General features: G+C 36.3%; 1 protein-coding gene across 1 annotated transcript in view; it reads left to right on the top strand.

Moving 5' to 3' along the window:
* Nucleotides 1-27,035, top strand: part of SLC9A9 (solute carrier family 9 member A9) — a 209,070-nt gene that overhangs the window by 101,277 nt on the left and 80,758 nt on the right. Inside the window, exons 10-12 of the mRNA XM_009639760.2 lie at nt 13,737-13,850; nt 15,590-15,701; nt 21,199-21,352. Of these exons, the coding sequence (XP_009638055.1) occupies nt 13,737-13,850; nt 15,590-15,701; nt 21,199-21,352 (380 nt within the window). The remainder of the gene's footprint in view (nt 1-13,736; nt 13,851-15,589; nt 15,702-21,198; nt 21,353-27,035) is intronic.

Raw genomic sequence — 27,035 nt, 5'->3', positions numbered from 1 at the left:
CAGACTCAAAAGCAATAGACTGGGGCTTCAGGCAGGGTTGCTCAGGAGTTGGTCCAGGTGACCAATTTACAGTGGTCTGTAGAAGGGTCTGAAGCAGCAGCTACTTCTGATAACAAGAATAAAAAAAAATGAAATAGCATTGGGGAAGATTTGTTTGTATTAGAATAGTATTAGTATAGTTTTGCCCTTGTTTTAGCCAGTTTTGCTTAAAGTAAACACTCTGGAAGCGAGTCACATTAGGGAAAAACCTTGTTCTTGTTTTTTTCTTTTTTTCTTTTTTTCTTTTTTTCTTTTTTTCTTTTTTTTTTTTGAGACAAGACCTGTAGCAAAACCTTCATTTTGCAGCTGTTCAAAACAATCAGGGAGGACACAGAAATGCCCCTGTTCTTTTTCTTTGAGAGGAGAAAATGATACAGACATAAAAAGGTTGTAAGCACAGAGTTCAAAAAAGAAGAATGGCTTATGCTGCATTTAGCATATAGCTGGCGAGTAGATACCTGAAATTGTAGGCAGAAATTTCTGCTACCTTTGAGACATCTAACTTATAAACAACAGAAGTCACAGTTTTAGACCCTTCTAAAAGCCCAAAAGCTCACACCTCTCTAGATATGAGCTATCGTTACAGCTCTAGCCTAAGTACCCTGAAGAGAAGCAACCCTCCTTCTCGTCCTGCGCTTTCCCGTACAACTTGCCCGTTTCCCTCCTGAGGCACTAATGAGCTCCAGCTGCATCACAGGCATGCTGGCTGCGCCATGTATTCCCGAGCCGGCCCATCATAGCTTGCTAACTCAATGCATCTCCACAGAGCCACTGGGTCTGTTACAAACAGGCTGCCCTCGTTTATAAATTGCCTTCTTATCTCTAATTGAATATGCACCACATGCGTAGTGCTTGTAATAATTATTACCTTTAAAATGGATTGCAATTGACAGGAAGCGTACAATGAATTCCAGTTCTCTGCACAGCTATTTTCTGTGTTTAGCAGAAAAAGCTGAAGATTGGAAATGTGCCAGATGCATTGTTTGACCAGATGTACCATAAGATCTTATGGAACCCTGTAGAATAGTATAATGCTATAAAGAAAGCTAAAGCTGCTTACTGTATGGGTTTAACGAGAAGAATCATAACACAAGAAAATCTTGATTTCTGCAAAAGGAATTATACTACTATGGCTTTCAATCTGAATTTCTTAACAAAATCCCTCATTATCTGACTGATGTTCCTGATTACTTAACCATGCTAAAAGAATGTTAATCGGCAGTCTCTTTACGTGCCGCTCCCCTTAAATTTATGCGGAAATGCTATAATTGTTTCCTCTCTTCTAGCTGTGAGCTACATGGTGGATGGTAAACAGCTAGGAAACATTGCTACAAGTAAGCTGATAACAACAGGCTTTATAACTATGGTATATCAGTAATTAGCCGCATAATTTATTATTTATATCATGAATTAGCTGCTATCCTATCCATGATACTGAAAATACTGGGTGTCCACATACAGAAATCTTGTTAGAATATTCAGTTCTATACTTCATTCTTTAATCTCCATTTTTCCTCTGTTTTTGCGTACCTGCTTTAGTGATTCCTTAACTGAGAATGCAGATTTATTCTGACCTCATTAGTTCTCATCTAGTATGTTTCCCTTTGTCATCAGCATTTTGTAAAGAATACCATCTTCTAGTATCTTACACACACACACACACACAAAAATAAAAATAGTATTTTAGACCTATGAAAGAGAAATATGCTCTTGAAAAACAAAGAAAACCAACTCTCCTTCATTTTGCTTAAGCACAGGAACTGGAAAATACGCATGCTCAAATGTAATTCCTACCCTGAAGAAACCCAGAGCTGTAGTGAAAGCAGTATTTCTACAGAGAAGCCCATCATGTTGAAAAATGATGTCATTTTGATGCTGGTAGGCTAAGAAGCATAATGCCATATGCAAACTAGTTTCCAAATAGCTTCATTAAAGTTTTTATACTCTGTTTAAACATTAAACATTTTCTTTAAATATTAATAAAGTTCTTTGATTGTTAAGGTTATAGTTTACTCTTTACAGCACGATAGCAGATGCCAGCAGTTAGCTAACACATACCAATTGGAATTAAAAACTATGGGCCAAAATCTCATTGGCATATGGAGAAATATGTAATGAAATTCCAAACCCAAGACACATGCCGTAGTTTCTTTGCAAGGTGCCCTGAATCACAAATGAGACTCTCATATGTCTTCATCTGTGAAGCGGAGTCAAACTGCATGGGGCTATGTAAGCTACTGCAGAATCAAAAAGCTGGTTTATGTAACTACGCAGATCATGTTATTGTGTGTGTCTTGATCTCCTCACAAGAGTTTTGAAGAGTAACTTCTGAAATGTTTCTCCTTACTGTGGGGAGCTAGCACTTACCCCTAGTTTTTAAGTCTGCATCCATGCAAATATCCAGCCTTGTGCCCCACTTCTGTAAAGCACATCTAGTTTTGCGAAGAGAGTTTCCTCTACATATGTAGGCTGTCAAACCAAGTCCCTTCCTAATTATTGCCACCCTGATCATCGCTGCCGCTGTGGAATGCATAGGGAGAAAAAGTGAGCCAAAATCAATCTAATCCTGGGCTATGAACATATTCTTGTGTCATCAACGTGCAGTGCTGAAACAAGAACAGAGCACAGTTTAACATCACATACTCAGAGTACGTGTGGTTACCTTTAGTTTAAACTACATCTTACTCAATTTCGCATCTTGTAAAAGTTGACAACTACGATGTTCCCTTAAACACGTAGTCAGTCACAACTCTCTCATCTGAGAACTTGTGACAGAGATAAAAAATTAAGGTAGGATTCTTCATTTAAGCCTTTCTTCATTTTTCATACAGGTAATTTAATTTGATAGAGGTTTATGTTACAAACCAAAGCCCTTGGACTTTAATGAGATTTGGCTTATGCAGTAAATGAAGAGGTTCCAAGTATAATGAAGATATAAGTAAAACCATTCAGACTCTTTCTTAAAACAGAGTTATGTCCTCATGGTAATAATTTGTTCTAACTTTGTCTGAAACACTGACACTTCACATTATTATGTTAGGTGATTTTAGTATAGGATTTATCAATAAATTCTGGAATGAACCTCTGAAAAACATAATCTGTTTTGTATTTCTATGCATGGTACATTATACTGCTAAATTGGAATGCATTAAAATTATTAAGCAGATAGGTTTACATAGTTTTTACTGTTGAAGGTGTTATTAATAGGTTCCTTTGTTATAACCCAGTGTTGCCTTACACATGCATGAGTATGCGTCAATGTGTTCATAATTGCTCTTTCTGTGGGAGCACCATGTTGGTAAAGAACTTAAGACAGCTATTTCTTGCATGGTTAGGTAGGTTACATTGTGGTCTTTACAGAGCACCAAGCGTTTTGTCACAGGTGCGTGCTGACCTCACGGAAAGAAGTCTGCGTGGCTTGGGAGCTAGCAGCTTTCCTGATCTTTTGAGGCCTCTGCTTCCCCTGCAAATGGCAATGCTTTTGCTCTGCTCAAAGAGTCGTGGGGCAATGGGAGGCTTTAAGCAATCTGAGCTGTTGGGTGATTTCTGACATTACCAAACGGCTATTGACAAAGATCCTTTCTTGCAATCTGAAATACGTTTTATATATCTCTCCTTTTTAACATACATGATTCTTGCATGACTGCTGATCCCTCACAATTCTCTTTCTAGGGATATCATCTACACATTCCATATCAGCTAAAAAAATGCTCAAAAGCCTTGGTCAAAAGTATGTAGCTAACACCAAAATTCTTGCACAATAAGCTGCAAGAAGAAAATAAATACATGTAAATAAGGCACTATAATAGTCTAAAGCACTTGCCAGCACCCCATCTTTTTAGTGACTGCACAGCTGTGTTTCCATTACACGATTAATGGGACATTTGTACAAAATGGTAGCATACTGAAAGAAATACCAAACAGCTGACTATAGCTCATCTCTTTCTCATGGTGCCGTCTGTGGAAATAATTAAGGGCTAAAAAGTCCTTTGTCAAAATCTTTCAGATTAAATGTCTAAATCATGACTAGGATTCAAGTAAGTACCCTGTCTTTCCCTTCCACGCGTTTTGGTACCTATCTACTTTCATTCACCTAAAATAATGAAAATAGCATGCAAGTCTGAGCATCCATTTCAAGCTTTTGACTTTTAATTCTGCTTCAGCCACACTAATTTGGGGGGGGGGGGTGGGGTTTGACCACTCTTTGTCTTCAGTGAACTTGAGGAGAGTTTTGAGTGTCTGAGAATTCCAAACAGACATTTTGCATCATCAGAAGCACACACTCATGTAATGACTAATACTTTCTTGACAAAACATTTCTCTGCACGAGGTGCCAGATGACACTTCCCTAGTCCACCCACCTTCTGCTTCCCTACAGATTCTTATCAGGAGTTATTTTTAAGGTGCATTAAGGAATGAATAGATGTATCTTTTCACTACAGATACTTAATTTTATATAAAATAGGGTGTCCCTAGCTTTTGTAGTTTTGACATTATTAATCTTTGCCCTGTTTGTGCTTAATACTACATATTCATCTCCATTGGCCTTTACGCATACTATTAGTGTATGCAGACACATACACACATGCACACACATACACTCAGTGCTATGTAAAAGGCACATATAAACAGCACTGATAATTTCCTCTAAGCTCATTTTCTGCAATTATCCTTCATCTGCAATTTTTGGATGTATTTCACAGACAGAAGTGCAGGGTGTTAGACAGCCCTTCACCACAGGCAATTATTTACTCACAGGGGAAGTACCAAGGTTGCAGCCACTTCGAAGCTAACTTGTGTTTGATGACAGCGTTCTTGTGCTTTATCCACAAGATGGTCCTTTGTACTATTTTCAAAAAGTACGCCACCGGCGAGTATCTGACATTTTCTGTATTTTAGAAACTGGACCTTTCACGCTTAATGTTCAAGCAAATCCTGCTCACATTCTATGTCTCATTTATCTCATCTCCATACAGTCTGCACTCCAGACTGTATCTTTAAGTGTAGAGGGCTGTTAGATGAGGAAAGTCTCTAATACTTAAGAAAAAAAATGTGACACAAAAACATAGTTCCTATTCACATTTCTTGGTCTTTTTGTCCAAATGAATCATCAATTCTTGAATGGTAGTCTGCGTAACGAGGCAGGGAAGCTGTTTAAAGAAGACTGTAGAAATGAAAGAAAAGGATTCCACAAATTTCCACCCTAAACCTATAAAAGCAGATCAGTGGACCTACTAATCCAGTATCCTGCTTCAGAAGCTGGTACTAGCATCTGCAGAATAACTGCAAAGAATATTGCCGAATATTACTATGGGGTAGCATTCTGTAAGGTAATGTAGTTAAAACTTGGCTCATCAGTAATAGGTCTTTAAGAATAATAAATGGAGCTCAATATCATCAGGATCTCTTACTATTCAACACCAGTTAGAGCAAGAGCGGTTCTCAGAGGGAGGATGGTCTCCCTAGGTTAGAAAGAGGTAAGGTCTTGTGTCTATTCCCCTCCAGCCTCTATAAACAGACTCACAGCAAAACAGTATATATATGGAAAACCCTATACAAATAGCTGTGGCACAGAAAGTAGAAAAGTTATTTAGTAAGTGCTCTTTTATCTTATATTAGGCACTGAATAAAAACAAAACAGCATGCCATAAGAAAAACACATGCAAATACTGCTACTGTTTTCTGGATTAAGGTAAAATAGAGTCTTTCCTGATTTACAGTCCTACAGCGTTTTTCCACGGAAGTAGTTTTACAGACTGTAAAGGGAAGCATCAATATGGGTAGGTAGGAGCTGCAGCATAATTTCTATAGAATAAGAGCAGAGACCTACATTTGTCCTGTAGTTATGTTGGATTTGCAGTGAAATGGAAATCTTATAGTCATGAGCATCAGATAATTTTTTGTAGTCTTGATTCTTGCTAGAAAGCATGAAGAAAAGACACCACAGACTTAATAAGAATCTTTTTTTTTTTCTTCCTGATAGGTTAAAGGCCCTCGTATTGGTTACTAGTTCCCAATATGTCAAAGACTAACTGAATTTCTTTCCAACACCCAAAATTTGACAAGGAAGGAAATTGTTTTTATGAACTCACTTCAAGAATTAATATTAGAGAAGATTTCCTCTCAGCAAATTGAAATAGAATAAATTGCATTTGTCCTCCTTAGAAATCGAATTGATCGCTTGAGGTTAGGATTGTGATGGCAAGTCACAGAAAAAAAAAACACTTGAGAGGGTTGAAAAGAGGAAGATGAGACTGATTTTTTATTTCACTTTTGAAAAATCAGCAGCAGTTCCTCTAATTCTAACATAAATGCAGAAACACAAAAGTTGTATTAGTTCATTGCAGTTTTAAAGACAACTGGATTACATCGATAACGTTACTATTTTTCTTGCATCAGAAGGAGAACAGTCCTGTTTTAAAGCACCTAAGTCTCCTTTGTTAGCTGAAATTGGCTTTGCCAAAGCCACAAATTGTTTCTTTCTTTTGCTTGTTTTTTTTAACCATTGTTCCATATAGCTCTTAACTGTCAGTACCTAATGTCCCTGCTTCCACATGATCGGTGATTTACTGCCCCAGAAAGATGCCTTCTAAGAAAGTACCTTTCAAGTTGTTCAGAATAGGTCATAAACTTAAGCTTCATTTTTTATTGATATTATTATTTTACCACTTTTTTATTCTTTTCCTTCTACACAGTTTTTTCTCTGGTTTCAGCTTTATAAGAATACTAGCTTAATCCTAGACAGCACAAGCTGGTCATAGCCTCTTCATTTTCCATTATCATAATTACCCCTCTATCAGCAAATGGAACAACCATCAATGTTGCCCAAAATTTCCAAATTCATCCCTAAACATGGTGATTCTTGTACCACCATTAATTTCTGGCCAGTCAAAAGTTCTTTATATCCTTCAAACAATTTTCCAGCTGTGCTCCTTTTTGAGCAGAACCCTTCCTTAATACTTACAGAATAATACAGTCCTGCCAAAGTAAATGTAGAGAGTTTTAACTGCAGTAATCCCTGAACAAATTATCTTGATACAACAGAGCAATGATGATTCCTCCTTCCTTTGTGCTTGCAACGTCTCAGTTCAGGAATTTAAGATAAATAAGCACCTTGAAAATGGCTGTTTCAAGTTTGTGAACCAAATAATAACTTAGATGACAAGCTGGAGGAGCAACAGTATCATCCTCTCTGTCTTGGCGATACCTTTCATTAAGGTTTCATTCTTGGGTAATTTTTAGGTACAACTTAATGCCTGATGTATAATAGCAAAAGTTGGTTGTGCTGCAGGGAAGGGAGATAGTGATCTTAAAAGGTTCCCTCTCTTACAAACTGATCCATGTTTGAAAAAAAACAAAACCACCAAAACCCCAACAAAGCTTGCAGAAACCCCCTCTACTAGGCAATTTAGCAAGACTAATGATAGAATAATTAACTTTTCTACAGCTAGATGCAAAGTCTATTGAAGGCAACATATAAACTTTCATGAAGCTTGGAATCTGGCTATACTACCACAAGTACACACCAAAGTTTCTGCTGCTCTCCATGCCTCACACATATAAGAAATGTCTTAGATTTTGAACAGTCACTTACTTGTCAATTAACTGATAACCTTGAATAACAAAGTTCTTTCTGATCATTAATTTGAATCCTGTAATTAACAATGTTCACAGATTCATTGTAAATACATTCAAACTAAGCTTCTATTCAACCCTGAGGTCAAACCTTTTTAGAAGTTCTGAATGTTTTACTTTTCAAGATATTGTCCCTCTGATTTTCATTGTTTCAAGTAGTTTAGAACAAGAAAAAGATTCTAATTTCACTACCTAATTTTCAACATTGTCAGTTTAAACTTCTTTTGTCCAGCAAAGCCATTCAAGACCTATGGCATTTTTAATAATAGAAAAGATTTGTGCCTTGATGTCTGGAGCAACATTTTTCTTTACTGTTGCTAGTCAGAAGCGTTTTCTGTGCCAGTAGTTTATCCAGCTTCTCCCAAGCTGAACTTTGGTTGTGGTGTGTAGATTATGCCCAAAGAATAATTCATACTGTGTAAATGCAAAATATTGCTGGCCTTCCCTCTCCCTTGGTGCTGCTGTTTTCTTTATTTCTTTTTCCTTTTACTTTCCCAGTTCTTCTTCAGGCCTTACAACTCTTTTAAACCTCTCAGCTCTATAGGGAAATAGAAAGTTATTGTGTGCCTTCCATAAATCTTTTGGGGTGAAATTCATTGAATTCAGTAGCAAAACCTACTGATAAAAAAGGCCAGAATTTTGCCCCAGGACATAAAAGATCTTGTAAGAATCTCGCCAATGGTGTGTTTGTAAAGTTTACAGTCAAATATGCTTGGATATCAAAATTAGCACCATAAACAAGTTTATATTCTATCATGTATTTGAGTTACTTTTGCTGATTCTTTCACCTAAGCATGTTATTCTAGAAACAAGCATTATATCACTATGCTGTGAAGATTCATTATAGCTGTAAAAGGATTTCAGGCAAGAGGTTCAAATTCCAACCTTCTTTTTCTGATTTTGAAGCATCTAATCAAAAGGGAAAGATTAAATAAAGCAATTAGGCTACAATAAAGGCTTCTACAATCTCAGAAAAATTATGGTAGTCTGAATTCTCTCACTGCATTTTAATTCAAAATAGTTAGGGAAAAGCAATTTTCATCAACGATTGATTTATCAATATCCTTGACTTCATGGAACATTTTTGATAGCTGTGTTCTAATTAAATAGCATTATTCAAATATAATAAATTTTATAACCATCACTTAACATTGACTGCTTGGGATTTTAATAGCTCTCTGTCACCTTCAAATATCTCTTAAAAAGTATAATCAATTTTACATCCTAGCTTCCTAGCTGATGTTTGACTATTGAAACTCACCCTATTTTGGTATCATGCAAGAATATATCACTGTAAAACATAATCCCTAGACAGGTAGCATTCCTCCATGCTGCTAGCAAAATCAATGCAACTAGAGAAGGCTTGCAGGTACCTGCAAGAGGTGCATGACATTCCTTCAGCAGGTATTAAATCAAGTGAAAGAATGTAATATTTCCATCAGTGAGTAAAATTCACTGAATTGTGCTGGAAATAACTTGTGGATGTAATTCAGCTTTTACCCAATACCCTCATACTAACATTATTCCCTTGAGATGAAAGAATGCTGTTTATAATTCTGCTCTTACCCAGTACTCTCATACTAACTTTATTCCCTTGAGATGAAAAATGCTGTTTAAAATATTTCAGAAATCTAGTACTTTCCATCTCCCCAGCCACAAGGGGACTGTGGCACAGCATATGTTCGTTTTCTCCTTTTGATACTCCTTTAAAGAATTCTATTTTCATTGCAGTTGAGATTGGAACTTAGTGTGTCCCATCTTCCAGGTGCACTAATTACTTACCTAGATAATCTCTCTAACACTCAGTGAAAATTTAAGTAGTTCTATAAAATGGATCAACCTGCAAAACCCATTTTAGCACAGGTTGTTTCCCTAATTGGCTTGAACTTAACTGGGGGGGGGAGGGAAGGAAGGAGAAGAAAAAAGATAACACTTTCCTTATCTCTCTCAAAAGATAAAACTAATACAGTTTTTATATAAAATTTTTTCACTTGAGTTATAATAAAACATCAGTATAAGATAAACATAGTGGCTACAGCAAGGCTTAAGGTGTAGATAACCTGGATTGATTCCTTCCTCTGCCAGTAAGAACTGAATTGTGGGTGGTACTTTCCAGAAGAATGTCCCAACTTAAATGGGATTTTTTGCACATCCGTCTTAGTACTTACAATGGCTGTGGGTAATAGAAAAATTAAGCATATCTGGTGAATGATGCAGTTTTAAATCCATAAATATTATGTCAATTTTAATAGACATTTTTATTATGAATTTTTTGTAATAACCACTTTTTACAGAGAAAATAACAAAGCAAAGCAAATACCAGTTTCAGTAAGTCACTGACCTAAACACCTAAACCAAGTGTCTGGACTGGTTCTGGACCGGTGTTTTTGTAATTAATACTCTACGCTGCAATGTGTTGACACCGGTGATTTATTACAACTCTTACTTTAAAGCTATAAGCAGATTTATAGACTGTGGAAAGGTAGAAATGGCACATTATAAATGAGGTTTTTTAGTTTTCTACAGAAAAAAATGTCTTATTACTATGTGTATATTAAAATGGTTTCTAGTATAATTTTCTGGTAGCCTTGGGGAAACTAATAGCAGCATATGAGAACTTTAATGCCAATTTCATTTAGAGTAGAAAGAGGTTAGTTGTCTGTGCAGGAGGCAAGGGAAAGGAATTTATGGTTATAGACAAAACAATTCCAAGGACCTAATATCTAGTATTCTAATCCTAACTTTTTTCTTTCCTTTTTTTTTTTCATGCAAGTAATCCCACTTTCAAATACATATATTCAAAATAAGGGAAATTTTTGAGTGGCATTTAGGCAGATCACAGACCGTAGAATGGACCTGGCTTATGGCCACTCAGACAAAAAAGGATGTTTTTCAGACGCTAGTGTATATGGTTCAATTCTTCTTGGAACTCCTTGGGTGTCCCAGGAAATTATAAATTCTCAGTGAAAACCTATTCCTTCTATTCTTCTGCTTCTCATCAAAAGGTCTTGACATCTCATCTTTAAAATAGCAACATAAACATTTGTATGAAAGGCATGACAATTTGGGAAAACGCTTCTATGGAAGCTGTTTCTTAACATGGTTTTCAGAAGGTCTCTTTAGAATAAATTGTTTTGTTCTGATGGGATTTATGCTGCACAGCGCTGATGGTTAAGTGCTTAATGGAGTATCTCCATGGGCTCTATTACTGTTGAACAAGACACAGAAGTTGAAGAAACACTAAATAAAAGACTATGCTGAATACAGGAATAAAAGTGAAGAGGATAAGTTTTATCTTATATTTACAAGCGTTGTGTTCCAGGAAGAGGCATTCAGATATCACTTATTTTATGGCCATAACTAGGTCTGAAGCTGTTGATATTTTTAATTTTTTTTTTAACTCAGGGTGAGAAATTTTAATAGGTTGCACTCCATGAAAAAATGTGTCATATGAGTCATATACTTTTAAAAAGAGAGCGAAAACTATATACAGAATACAGAAGACTCTGAATGAAGATAACAAGCTAGTTTTACCATTCTAAGGAGCTTAATCTTTCATAAAAGACCGTATAATGGCTGCACCTGGAATAGGAAGGAGCCTACTGCAATTAGCTATTGAAATAGCACCTGGATTTTTGCTATACAAAGGAAGGAAACTAGTCTGGATTTAATCTTCTAGCAAGTAGGCAGTCCTATGATAGTGGAAGATCAAAATACAAAGAAACTAGAGATAAGAGGGGGGAAAAACTCAACACAGTTCAGCACCAAAATTCACAGAAAAAAAAAAAAAAAAAAAAAAAAAAAAGAAGGGATTTGGATTGTATTTGCTATTGCAAAAAAACCCCAGTTGATATCCAGCAATAAGATTCAAGAACTGCAATAGATTTCAGTGTTGCATGTAACAAACATAGATGATGTGGCCAAAAAGTGTTAACATACACTATAAATATAGGCTAAGAAAATTAATAGGCCTATGCTGGAAGCACAGGAAACATGGCCCAGTGAGCAAAGGAAGTGTACATAGTTCACATTGACTGGAAACACATAGCCAAGAACTAGGGATTTTTCCTTTTAAGAATTGCTTACTGAAATGATTCTGGAGGCTTGATGCCACATTGATGTAGGAAGAAACAGGATGCATGTAGCCAGAAAAGGAGCTAAAGTTATAGGGAAACGTAAAAGATGCACTAAACTGAATTTACAAGAAACGCATAAAGACTGCATCTTGACTAGAATGCTGGGAGACAAGGGGTGAGAAGTTTAAAAGTAGTAATGCCATGTGAAAGTACTTCAGGCAAGAGTAAAAGCTTGAGTTTACTATTGAAGATTATTGAGAAAGAGTAGATAGCAAAAGCAATGATATAGCAAAATAAGTTTTCCTTCAAAAAAATGTATGTCAACAAAAAGTTTGGAAAATACAAGAAACTTTGGTTTCAGAAACTGTTTCTAAAATGCATCAGTAGTACATCTACTATACGTTTTTTTAAGTCTTGAATGAGTAAAGAAAGAGTGAATTATCATTCAGCTTTAAAACCTCTGAAGCAACCTCTTATCCCAACAACTGAAGTATGCTGCTGTGGCCCCTCACAGCAGTATCCTCCCATTGAATGACTTTTATGTATACACAAATATATATTTTATATATATATATATGTAGATCTTGTCCTGATACATTGTTTAAAGCATTAGAAAAATGTCTCAGATGACATTCCCACAGTGAAGTGGGATCATGTTTGCTCCCAAAATGGAAAAGCGACGATTTGTCATAATAATTTCTATGGGTCACAAGACCCCGTACTTTGAGGTTTTTTGACAACTGGTTTCCGTCATTTAAATTTAATTTAAATAGTTTAAGTCTACTAACTTCCAAATATTTCTTGTGTTTGTCTTCAAGTTGTTCAGCATTGCAGCACAAAATATGGGCTATGGAATTTGTGCTGCAGATAATTGATGGTGCTGCCATGGGGTCCAAAATATCTTCCCATATACATATGGCTTTTATGCCATTTTACTTCTGAAATTTGTTTTAAATAATGATTCTGACAGCTCTCATTTTTCCTTTGTTAGATCTTAGTGACTGTTATTGGATATTTATTTTTAGAAGCACAAACATATTACAAAAAATACATAAGCCTGTTGAGGATGAATAAAATATCTCCATAGTAACATTCCAGATAGAGATGTATGACTGGTTGTAGACAGACTGACAAACTTCGGCCCTAATTCTGCTTCAGGATTTGTTAGCGTAGTCTCCTGGGCCTAAAAGTGACTTCAGAAGTGAAAAGCCCTCTTTTTCTCTCCTCTGTAGTTATTTGGCAGCAATGATCGATTTTTTCCAGATGTGGATAAATATGAAAGTTTATTTTATTAGTTTTTATATAATCAGCTGCAAATGCAATCAAGAACATCCCCTCAAGGCAAATGAATATTTTGGCTTTGCTTGTTTTTTCACAGAAGAAATCCTAACATAATCATGAACTTTAGGCTTATTTTATAATACATTTCAATGATATCTTAAATAGTTTGATTTTAAATGAGTAATTAATATTGATGTTCAAATGGTGCAACAGAAGTTCTCATCTGCAGGATAATATTCATGGTAATAAAAAAGATCATGTTAGATTTTAAAGGTACAGGTTCTTTTTTTTCTCTTGGCATTAGTGTACCCACACCCAGTACTGTGTTACGCATAGCCACTTGTGTAATCAGGAGCCATTTCCCAGGCTCACCTGTGTAAACATGAGTGAAGTTAAATTCCCTCCGCTTCCTTGCAGTTTGCATTGAAGCTTGTATAACTTACTTGGTGTTTATGTATTTTATCAGTTATCTATGTCAAGCTTTCATACACAAATCAGAGAAAAACATGCAAGAAGCTATGCTTTTTAAAGCTAAAAGACACCGTGTGTACAGTATAGCAAATTAGATGGTTTTAAAATCCACCCTTGAAATAGATGTGATTTCTATTCCATTCATCTAACAGTTCTGTATTCCAAGGGAACCTGGTGATAAACAGTAGTTAGTTACAGACGAGTCATAATTATGTTCTTTCTCTCTTGTTTAAGTTGTTCGAGTTCATGAATTTTTTGGCTGAGAATGTCATCTTCTGTTACATGGGACTCGCACTATTCACGTTTCAAAATCATATCTTCAATCCTCTTTTTATATTTGGTGCATTTGTATCCTTTGCTTTAAAGAAGTATATATCTATGTACAGGTATATATATATTTTTATAAATATATAAAGAATGTGTGCTTCATGTGGAAAAAAAAGTCAATAAGCAAACCAATCAGTTCCTTAAATACTAAAAATCAATTTTTTGTCAAGTCCAAAGCCAATCATCTTTATTAAATGTATTATTATAATACATGTAAGCACATGGTCTTTTGACAGTTGCTGTTTTGCACGTCTGCTACGAAGCAAATAGCTTTAAACCAGCTGGGGAACTTTTGCCACTGGCATACAAATGGGATGAGAAATTGAGGGGTGTATAGGGACACATCTGTCCAGAACTAGCGCAGATCCACAAACTGTAGAGCTGCCTCCAGACGGGTATGTGCCATAAGCAGAACTTCCCCAAAGCTACTTAAATGATACTAAGTCCTTAAAAAGCAAACAGTTCTGCGTTGCTTGGATCTTTCCTTCTTTGTATTTGATCTCTCTAGTATACATGGATTTATTTACACCATCATGTGCCTAAGAGACTGGTAAGAAAAAGGGCCTGTGTCTTTAATTCTGCCATGGTTTCTCAACAAGTTCTTTGCTTACTTTGTACAGTGGTCTCGATTCTTTTCGTGCTGACAATTTACACAATTATTTTTCTGGCTCAGAGCAACAGCCCTTTGCTTATCGCTTTTTGATGAACTGTAATAGCTTTGAAAGTTGGGATCATATTGTTTACATGCAGTAATTCTTATATGTAATTTCCAAATGAATAATAAGAACTGCATCACAGCTCCCTTGGCTACAGGTTGGGTTAGGTGGCGGAGAGGACACCGAGAGCCTATTGCTCACACACACACACACCCCAAGGCAAGTGCACTCCCAGTGTGGGAAGGCGGTTGAACACAAGAGCAGCACTCAGCACCCCAGACCTGGCTCTGTCGTTCCCTCGCACAAAGAGCCAGGGCATGTGAAGCAGCCGCTGCTAATGCATGTTCTCTCAAGCCCACAGGAGCTGTAAGCTGCCCTTTGGCCCAGCAGATACAACACATACAGATGTTGCCACTCAAGTACTTCGTCTACTCTACAGTCCGCAGCATGTCTCAGACTGAGTGCCGTAATTGAGCCCTAAGAGTCATGAGGCAAGGGGAGGACAGAACCTGCTAAAAGCATGTATAAGAAGTTCTGATTGTCTTTTTTTTAAATCTGCAATAGCCTCATGTTTCTAACTAAGGCAACTTTAGTGATCATTCCATAGAGAAGTCATAAACAACTTTCAAAAAAAATCTCTAAATAAAAACAACATTAAAAAAAAAAAAAAGCACAGAGACCAATGGATATAGACAATATGAATTGTCAGGAAATAAGAAAGTAATCATGTCCAAAACCACATTTATTCTTTGCAAATTGCTGCTCAAGGAGAAATGCCATCTCTGCAATTGATGACGAGCATTTTACTGAAGGACTGTAAGTCACGTGTGATACAAATGTGATGAGCAGAAGTAGCGTGATTGAAGTGGGATATATAACAATGAATATAAAACCAGGATGTCTGGGGAAGACAAGCTCTGCCACCACACAGTTTTATAATGAAATTGGAACCAGAAGGATTTGACATGTAAAATATGAAGGAAGATAATCTCATATTCATTTTAATTACACTTTTAAAATAACTTTGGAGAAATATTGGGTTTAAGTTAACTCTGTTTTTGTCAGTAGTTCCTCCACCATTTTCCTCAACATCTTACATTTTAGGTGGCAGTTTTTGTAGCAAGGGCTTGCAACATATACCCACTTTCTTTCCTTTTGAATTTGGGTCGAAAACAAAAGATTCCCAGGAACTTTCAGCACATGATGATGTTTTCAGGTAAGTGCTATTTTGGTATTTTTCCTGTCCATATTTAACAACTGGCAAAAATAGTCATCTATCATTAGGAAAAGCCACATCTATCACAAAGAAGTCATTATCTTAAAACTCAGGATAGTCTCTTCAAAGCTACTGAAGAAAATGGATGTATTCTCATGAACTTCACTGTGCTGGACCTATTTTAATTAACTTTTTGGAAGCCTACCACCCAGGAAGCCATTATATCAACCCATTGTCCCCCACATGTCTACCCTTCCATGACAATTCAAGAATACCGCATTTTTTTGTTGTGTTTTTTCAGAGGCACTTGTAGTATACCTGACACTATGCTTATGTACCAGCAAATAAATATCCAGCTTTGAAGGTGTCAGTACTTACCCTCAAGTCAGACGCAATCTTTGGCAAGTCCTTTAACTTCAGGAACAGTTTTACTTTGAAACATGAGACTAGGAGGCTCTAATTCCACAGACCTTTTCCTATGTGTTCCAGCCTGATATTTGAATGCTTTATTTCCCAAATTCAGCTTTTACTGATTTTTAACTCTGGGTAACGTAGTAGAATAACAAAAAAAATCCAGAAGAGGGAGCCACGTTCTACTCCTGTTTGTGCATCATCCCATGAACTCTTAAAATCTGAGCTGGATTCTATATTTTTGGACTTCCACAAGCTAGAAATACCTCCACTTGATTTTTCTTATGCTAGTTAGGAAAAACTCACTTATAAGCTAGGAATATTTGTTCAGTAAAAGACAGAAACACAAATCCCCCAATGCCATTTATGAAATAATTTTCTAAAATTAGAAAGTCAGCACCTTTTTTTGTTTTCCTTCTTTTCCCTGCTTTTTATGCAAAAACCTACTCCAGATTTTTTATGGATAAAAGTTCTTGATTGAGACCCTTGATGTACACTGATCTATTTAGCCAGATAACAAGTAAAATACAGTGCGCCACATTTCAAGCTTCCTCATCAGGACTACTCCACATCAGGGTGCCTCATTTATGCCAATATAATTCCATCTCTCTAGAGAGCAACACAGTAGTTCATTTCTATATCTATTCAATCCTTCTGCTAAAAGCTGCCATTGAAAATGTCAGTTAATACCAGCTAGATTGTAGTGAGAGATGATGTCATACATCCATTAGGAACTGGCTTTCAGACCACCTGCTCACCTACAATTGTTAGCTGTGTAAGATGTATATGTAGATCACTCCAGTAAAGCTAGCAGGTGGCCAACTAAGACAACAGCGTGAAATATAGCTTCATATAATTAGTTACCTAGTTTCTGGGCCCCATTTTTGCTTTTATTTTTTCATCAGATAAAGTACAGGATGCAAAATCTTCTAAAATATTTCTTATTCTTCAAGTTTTCTGTCCTCATTTTCTCTAGTCAAATTTTGTTCTCCACAGAACTAGGAGCAGAAAGTAGCCTGCAGCCAACAACTGAACGTGAGAACTCACACTCACACATTAGCTTTCCAGGACAATCTGGCAGCTGAGAACTGAAAATAGTAGTATTGAAAACTTCTAAAATGTAAACGTTAAAATACTCAGAAAAGCAATTTTTAACTGTTTTCAAAGAAACACCGTATTTAGTAGAGAAAAATGTCTTTACAACATTATAAAAAAGTAAATGGCATCATCTTGCAAGTAGAGCAATAAAGACTGACTGCCTCTCACACTGCCAGCAGCTTCACACTTCACAGAACTCTTCGATGTGGGGATGTTCTGTGTAATTGTACTTTTTAATATGCACTAAGGTTTGTGCTTAGCTACCAATAACTTTCTTATTTACTATAAACTGATCATACTGTCTATACTGATAAACAGAGAAGACAATGGCTGCCAGAAGAGAGGCACATTTCTGATATGAGTAAACAAGGCATTGAATTTGAGTTTGGAGGAAGGCGCCTATTACTTACACAAGATCAGCAGCAATGTGCTAGTATAGCATCAGGTTCTAGTCTATCATCAGGGAAACTGGGCTTCAGTCACCACAGCATCACACATAGATGTAGAAAACAGTGAATTTGGTGTCTTACCATTACCAAATGCACCAAACATTTACTGCTTTCTTTACTGAGTTTTACTGCCATAATTGACCATCAATATCGAAGTATGAAAAAAGCAATTAAGGTCTGGCAAGTGCATTGTTGATTAGCATTTGAGTATACCTTACTCTGCAAAGAATTCTACTGAAGTCATTAAGTTCTACTTTTTGAAGAGTATTAATACATTTGAGAAAAGCTGGAAGAGTTAGGCTTGGCAGTGGATTATGTAGCATTTTGATTTATTACATTCATCTGTTTCCACCACCCCTCTAACAACACATTATGGAGGGTGGATTCACTTTTACAACTATGTTTAATTATGATTCCTGATAATATTTCATTGTAAATAAAAACCAGATTAGTCCTTGTATAATTAAGCCTGAGCTTCTCAAATTAAGTTCCACATGAGCTAAAATGAGCAGGCCTGTGGTCTATGCTCATGTGAAAAAGTAGTATTTTGACATCCTAAATTGTAAGGGAGCTATCAGTATACACTGGTGGCCTATGCTGCACAAAAAAATGCCTCATTTCAGCTCAGACTCTGCTATGCTGCCTTTAAGTGGTAATAAAATTAAAAGTGAAGGAAACTAAATAAATCCAGATGGACTTATTAGTGGCAATAACATGTTTGATATTTGGGCATCACTGCCACATTACCAGGAGGGGACTATTTCACAGGTACAGTACTGCACCTTCCACTTTTCTTCCAATATTTCTGTTTACTTTTTACTGTGATTTCCTGTTCTCTACAGCATAGAAATCGGTAAGAGAGAGGCTTGTGGGACACAGTGCTACAGGGGTGTTTGTTGTTAATAGAAGACATTACAGCAGCAGCGGAGTCTGAAAGGGTGGAACACAAGTGCAGAAGAAAAACAAAAAAGAATGCCTGTGTACAGGCAGCTGTTGTGCAGGCATTTACATCTGCACACTCATACATACATGGTGGTGGGAAGTGTCAAAATGAACTTTTCTGAGAAGATAGATATGAAAATAAATCAGCTAAAGAGAAAAGAAAGCAAGGAAGAAAAGAGCAGAGAACTACAGTTGAAATCAAAACACCAGATCTACATAGAGAAAGTCTCCTTTCCTGGCAGATTCTCTCCACACTACCCACAAAGAGTACTACCCTCAAAGGCTCCTCAGAGGAATGGGCTCAGAGCAATGTGTGTTCGTGGAGCATGAGCAAAGGATGGGTAACAGCCCAATAGGACACACCTTTTCTGTTCTAAGCTTAACCCAGGGATGGCTATCTTTGGAGGCCATGACATATTAAAGAATATCTATTTAAGATTAATCCCTAATAGCTGGCACAGCTAGCAGAAAAGTCTGGTAGGAAATTGTGATAAAGCCCAAAGGATGAATGGATCACCGCACAGATGTGGACCTGCTGTCAGTGTGGCAGCTCTGACAGATGCAGGGAGAGAATCTCTGCTAATGGTTCATCAGAGCTTTTTCCTTCTACCGCACCACTCTCTCCAAGTGTAGCTGAGGTACCAATGTCCATTGGAGCAAATCATTCCACCGTGCTTTATTGGTATTTTTCCCTGAGGTGTTACAGAAAACCTAACCTTCCTTATCTCCAGTCTATTTCAGTATCTCACCATCTTCTGAGATTGTTAAAATTACCTTCCTTCACTTGTGTTGTTACCTGGAATGTATTTTGATATATATGACAGTGTTCCTTGCTTCTCACTGAGTCACTACATTTGAGGTTATATGCATCTGCTTCCCACTGCTTTTGTTGGAAGCAAATGCTTTGTTCGATTATTTATATTACTTTAGACATGGTTTTAGTTGAAACTGAATTAGCTCTTATAGACCATGTTGAGCCTTTTATAAATGAAAAATGCAGTGAAGGCACTCACTATTTTTCTAAACTGAAGAAATACCCAGTCAGCACTCAAGTAGAGAGTCTTAATGACATATTAATTAACGATTTTTTTTTAATATGTCCTCTTGCCAAAAAAGATGTTCTAGATTTAATATTGTACATACCACTGCGGTGCAGTTGTGGAAAGCAGCATTGTTTTCCACCAAAACATAGCCACCAATAATTTAAGCATTTAACCTGGGCTAGTCATCCAGATTACCACTATAACTACAGGAAAAAGACCATTTCAGTAGTGGTTCATTCCCTTCTCAGATACACATTTAAAATGAGCTGATATATTTTTCCCCATAAGAAGAGTAAAGCATGTGCATCTTTAGAGATGTCTTTTTTATGTAAAAGCAAAGTCAAGGACAAGCCCACTTGTTGACTGCAGTGTTATTTTCATAAAAGCAGAGACTTTAAACCTGCTACCACTGACCATTTTCAGCAATTGTAACTACAGTCTGGTACTTCTTGCAGAAATGGCTTTGTGTTGTTCTCTGGATAAACTGTCCACCTTCTATACCGAGTAAGTCACGTTCTAGCTATGCAATCTTAAAGAGCTTTAGAGTTCTACTCCAAAAATAGCTGCATTTAGCAGCTGATTAAATGAGTCTGCATATACCTTCAGTGCCTTACAAGAGGTTTAATTATTAGATTTAATCTCTGGATACTTGCAAAGTAGTTTTTGGATTCTGTTGTATTGTACACATGCAATGGATTTGCTTTCTACATTTATTTTGTGGAAATTTTTTTTAGAAAACAGTAAATTTAAGTAGATAAATTAAAAGCATGGGAAAATGTAGAGTATTATTTGTGTTATGCATCCTGAGGGCTGGAGGCACTAGTGGGTTTTTTTCCCCCCACTTTTTTTAAATGTGTCACTCTGTGAGGACCTATTTAGTTAGCTTATTAGTAAGTATGGGGCTTTTTTTAAACTCTCTGTTAGCTGTTTTCTTCACATCTGTAAATTTTTGTTTATTCAGTCTCTGTAGGTGTATAATTTTACAACTATTACAATATTTCAAGTACACCAAGGGCTAAAAATCTACATTTATTCTGTATCACCTTTTAAAAACTAGTAATTGGTTTAAAGTTATAATTTTTCTGATTGTTCTCAGCACATTAAAAGATTTTTTTAAAAAATTAAAGAATTTTTTCAGGCAAGAAATGGGTAGCCTATTTTGGTACAGATTTTAATGCCAACCCCCTTTCTCACTTGCACCTGATTTCATGAGGAGTCCCACTGAAGTCAGTAAAACAGCACAGGGAATAGATTTCTTTTTTAGCATGCATAAAGTCCAGATTACAATTATTTGAGACAAAGGATTCAGTGGATGTAAAACAAATGTGTGATTATTTTGTGAATATGAGAGTACTTCCATTGTCCACTTTTGCAAAGTTGCCTACATTGCATTAAACACAATCCTTTCAATCAGCACAGTTCAGCATTTCATAAGTATGATCGTCTGAAAATTTCCTCTGCCCTTGGAATTGGATTCGGGCTGAAGAAGAAGAAAATTCTGTTTCTCAATCACATTAAGTTAATCTTTCTGGTCTTTTTTTTTTTTTTTTTTAGGTTTACGTGGTGCAATAGCATTTGCATTGGCTATTCAAGACACGGAATCCCAGCCCAAACAAATGATGTTTACAACAGCACTGCTTATTGTGTTTTTCACAGTCTGGGTATTCGGTGGGGGCACAACACCAATGCTCACGTGGCTTCAGATCAGGTTAGTACTCTCTTTACAGTGTTAACCATCATCAGAATGCAATCACTATGGATCAATCACTACATTCCTACATTTTTCTAAGGCTTACTTATATGCTTTTTAATAGAGATTTACAAGCACAAAAGAAGTATTTGGCTACCTGGTAGAAGCTCCAGGCCACAAGGAACAGTTTCTTCCCAAGTTCATTATGGGTTTGGACCTGGGTCAGACCCATCCTTATTTCACTACTTGTTTTACTACTGTTGCTTTTTAACACTGCGAATAAATGCTAGCAGTGTCCTCCTCACTATTGAAGAAAGAGCTATAAAGGCAGACTTTGCCCTCATCTAAAAATAAGTATTAATTATACAAACATATAATAAATTATGTATTTGATTATAACGTGAATATACTAGAAAATCTACCTGCATTGGTACATCATTCAGCCATTCATTTTAACTCATTGTTTTACATATGCTCCTTCACTATATTATTTTTTAAATTACTTTATAGTCACTTGTTTTCACCTACAGCAATGAATGACAAGGGAGTTTAAATGAGAGAAGAAAAGGAAATAGAAAGTTGGAATAAAGAGTATCTAATTTAAATGTAGTGTCCTGCCAAGTGTGCTTTTTTGAAACCCTGCTTTTAACAATAAGTGTGTAATGCTATTGCTGAGTTCTGGTTACTTCATAATCCCTTTGGAACTCACTGACATGGTTCATAAGGTCACCAAAAAAAAACCCTCAGTATCAAGATAGGCTTGTAATTCACAATTCCTTATCGTTTATTCTATATATAGCATATTCTTCCCTTGTTTATGAAATTATGTCTGATTAGCAAGCCTTCATGTCAGACTGTTGCTATAAAATACCAGCTGAAGATAACTAAATTGGAGCTTTAACAAAGAGCACAGATAAAAGCTTGCAGACAAAATAAGGACTAGTGTATAAGTGTACTGTATAAATGTAAAATGCAAGCATCCATATGCAATGTGGGGGCTGTCTATTTCTGTGACAGTTTGGTTCTTTTTCATGACATCTCTCTCATGTCCCATAACATCAGTCAAGTTCGTTACAGTTTGGATCCAGTCTGCCACTATCACCCATCTTTCTGAGATTTGCCACTTTTTCACTGTCTGTCAGCGATAGAGTTGCTCTATATGGTCAAAGAAATGTGGGTAAGAAGGAGTATTCACATTAGATCTTGTGGACCAAATGAGTTTGGATTGCTATAATAGGAGACTGAGGAATAATTTTGAGAATACAGTAAGGGGAAAAGGAGGTAGGCAGTAATCATGTGTCTAGTCTAAGGACTTTGGTCACTAGATGCCTGTCCTAGTCTAGTTCTCTAGGCAATTTTTAAATTAACATTGTCAAGTGCTTTCACTAAACAAGCAATTTAATTGGATGCAATGGCATTTCTTCTGCTACTTAGTACTACCCAGAGGTGGAAAGGCCCACAAGACCACAAGTGAAAGGCTGGCTCTCATATTAACTATTCATTCCATTCAATGCAAGCATGTGCTTCTCTCCTTACCCACCTGTACAACATATTTTACCAAAGACACTGAAAGTAGGCAGTCATTACTGGTCTGAAATGCTCATCTCTCTGGGGATCTCCTCTGAATACCAGCAGATCTGCCAGGGATATTTACCAATCAAAGAATTTGGTTTTGTAACCGGGATATAGATTTTCTTACTATAAAGCTATTAGGTGTACAATTGCCACTTAATTTCTTGACATCAGAACATACATCTTCATAAATTATGGGTTTGTGGTCAAACTGAGATAAAACTTTAAACAGATATCTTTAATTACAAATGTATCTTGAGGATCTGACTTCTCTTTCTAGTGAATATATTTAACTTTGTAATTTATTACACTTCAGTATGGAATTTTGTCCTTAGCTACCAGCATTTGTCATTTTAGTCTTAAGTAATTTTGCTAAGTAATTTTATTTAATGGTGGTGGTAACTAATGCCATACAGTTGATACCTGTATGGATTCTAGCAGACTTGGGTTTGCTGAGAGTTATGGGGCTGCTCCAAATGACACGACCTTGCTTGGTGTACTACGCCCAGTATGCTTGCGGCTGTGCCTGAACAGCAATTCTGAGCTGTATCTGTATCCACATTTTTTCTTATAAAATTAGACAAGAGAGATTGTATTTTTCATGCTAGTTTGGAAGGTTCATCTCACAAAGCCAAGGGAAATTGTATTATGAGTACAAAAACTATATGATCGCCTGTGAAGAGACGCATTGGAACAGATTGGTATGCCATCAATTACAGAAAAAAGGGATGAAGCCAGTGAAATGCTGCAACTATGTCTGTTAAGTACAGAAGAGGGAGACTGGTCTCACACTAGCTCCTAAGTGTTCAGTTGGTGTGAACTTACATCAGGCACCGTCCCAGGGCAGTTGGAAACCACTTCTGTGCAATTCCCCTGTGCTTTAGGGAGCCAGATTTACCACTATTGTTCAAATCTAAAGCACAGTGCAAGATCAGTTAATCTAAACAACTAAAAAATAAAGTTATTCACATTATCAAAACTAAGTACTTCCAGGAAATTAAAAATATATGAATGCCTGCTTTAAGGTCACAGTGAATATGCTGGATTTCCCTATGTAATCTATAAGTTGCTGCTTAGGTAAACCTTCTCAAGAGACAGGAATGGTCAAAAATACAGTGATCAAGAAAATAACAATCCAAAGTTGAGTGTGGGGGGTTTTGCCAATTAACCATTTCATCATAAAATTATTATCCAGCAGGTAATGTATTTAATTGAACAGGAAGCATTCAGAGGACAATAAAGAGGAATGTGTGGATTCTGTGTCTATTTGGATGAATTTAATCTTATGCACATATGTTTTAGTTTGTGCCACTCTAGCTATGTGGAATAGGCTACAGTTCCTACCAGTAGTTCAGGAGATACAACTCAACTCCTCAAGGCTGATCAAACTAGTCTTATCCTAGAGATAAGTGCTTGAGTTTATATGTTACAGACCAACTTATCCACATTTTAGTTTTAAAACATAAATCTATCATTCATTAATTTGAAGATACATAAAAATCACATAAATTACAAACAACTAACACTAATATATTTACCATTTGCTCTATCATAATGCATTACAGTGTTAGTCAAGGTAAAAGACAGTATTCAAGATCTGTACAGCCTTCTTATTGTATATTATTATCTACATATTATACTATGTTTCAATGATTTATTACACTCTCCATAATTTATATTGTGAAATTCTCATAAAGGTGGCCAAGACTGCTCGTATATCGAGTATAGGGGAATAGAACAATGACAATTTTTAAATAGTAGTAGTAATAATCTGAAAAATCAATCTTCGTTTCCAAAATAACTGGAATTTCCATAATCTCCCACCTCTCCTCACAGCAATAGCATCCAATCTGCTTTTCTTTTTTTTTTTCCAGTTAAAATTCAACTTAATGTAAACATAATCTGTCACTCTAATTTTAAAGAAAAGATGAAGATGTGTCCTCAGAGATAACTACCAGCTGGTTTATTCCAGGAATATGCATAGCTTATACAACACTTGCAAATTGTTGCCAAAACATGTAGTAAGATATATTATCAAAACTAACCATGTGCTACAGAAAAAGGCTCCATTTCTATCTCCCATTTAATGCAGCAATATCGCTCAACTGTCTCACAAGGTTGCAGAGGCCAGCTGTGCTGAGAGCTTTTGTAAAAAGAAGCTTAAATGGATCCCAGAAGTTCACCCAAGTTTGTTAAGGTTCACAGTTCTAGATCCCTTCATTTAACAAATTATATTGAAACATATGCTCCTACTTAAACTATAGCTTGAATGTAAGAAAGGTTCTTAAAGCCTTGGAAATATGAGCTGCTAATGGCAGAATTTATGTCTACATGTCTCTATATGTCAAAATAGAGTTTTAAAAGAAATCCATACCAATCGTTCTCATTATTTTACTAGTATATTTACGTATACAGAATAGCCTTCAAAATGAGTCTTCATATTCTTGGCAAAGCCTGAATACTTTTTAACTTTGTTCTAAAAGAATGAGACATATATTTTCAGAAAAATCTTATTTATTTTAGCTATCTCACTTTTTAGATACCTGAAACTCTGAGTTTCAGGAAATGTTGAGTGTTTCCTTCCTGAAAATCGGGTCCCATTTAAATGTTCCCAGTTGTCTGGCGCAGTAACACAACATTTCTGAGCAGAGAGGCATACACACAGTCTATTACAGCGTTATCAGCTAGCATTCTGAGAGCAGAATCGGTTGCACCACATTCCTAAATAATACATTGTCTTTTGGCTTATCTGAGAGTTATAACTAGAAAAAAATTGCCTTTACTCCCCATGTGAAAGGACTACAATATACGGCTCTTGACAGACAATGAATAAACCTGCACCAGTGTATGAGAATAATATCATGATACATCAACAGCAAAACAAAGATAGCCATTAAGCATGAGTTCACAGTCAAATTGAAGTATTCAATAAATGTGCCTTCAGAGACATCGAGTATTACCTGCTAATGCTTTTGGATATATGTCTCCCTTCATTCTCCATACTCTGATTAAAAATAGAGAGCTACATTTTACAGTAAATCTGCGATGAGAGGTTTGGGGATAAAGGATTCTCCTGACAGGCAGAGCAAAAATACAAAGCTGTTAATAAAACATGTCCTATAAAAGCATTGTGCTAGGTATTAGGGCCTGTTTGTTTATCATCACCTCCTGTGTAAGTGTTTGTCAAGGGATTTCCAGAGTCTCTGTGCATTTCTTTGCAGCAGTTCTTCAGTAAATAAGGAGATTTTTATTCCATATTCTGAATAAATACTAAGCAGCATTGAATAGTAACTTAATACCATCCTCTCTGGCCATTGCCTTCGGCATGTATTTTAGAAACTGGCTATGCCTATGTGCCTGGCTGCCCTTAAAAACATGCCATCTCTTGTTCACCTAAAACTTCAGTTCCAAACCTCTAAATTCCTCTAAATACTAATGCCAGATTTTCTGGGGATGAACAAGGCTGTCCAAACTCACATTCTCAGAAGGAGCATCTCCTCATTGCGCTCTTCTATTAAATTAATCCAAACTATTCTAATATTCAACTACTGCCTTCCTTAACTACTAATTGACCAAATTTCTGGATTGACTTCCAGAGGTTTCCCAGAGCTCTGCTTATTCTTTTCACTGTTCAGATTCCAGCTTTATAACAACAGACAGCTATTTCTCTTTGCCCATCTGGGCAAAACTAAACCTAAAATGCCAAGGTTATACACTTCCAAAACTTTCTTTGCACTGATGGAGCAATTCACATCCTCTACATTAAGAGCCCTCAGATCTGTTTGAAATAAGTACATAAACAAAGGGGATATATCATTGCTATGGAGACTGTTCTGTTTTGTATGGGAAACGATGCTGACTGGCTAGGAGTAGAGTGCAGGTAAACTGGGAGCAATATTGTTATCAGCATGAAAAAAAAGAAAAAAAATCTGCTATTTACAAGGATCAAGCATGCAGTAACCACCCCATCCAGATTTACAGCAATAAAGGAAAGGAAAATTAATTTACAAATTACACATAGACATATCTCTATCACTGATATGAAGCCACTGAAGTCAGATGATTTGTCTCAAGGGTCTTTATGTTTATTCTTCATAGACTGAATCATTCAACCAACCTAAATATATAC

The sequence above is a fragment of the Egretta garzetta genome, unplaced genomic scaffold (assembly GCF_000687185.1).
Source record: "Egretta garzetta isolate BGI_Z169 unplaced genomic scaffold, ASM68718v1 scaffold425, whole genome shotgun sequence".
NCBI lineage: Eukaryota > Metazoa > Chordata > Aves > Pelecaniformes > Ardeidae > Egretta > Egretta garzetta.
This window is presented reverse-complemented; position numbering and strand designations above follow the sequence as displayed.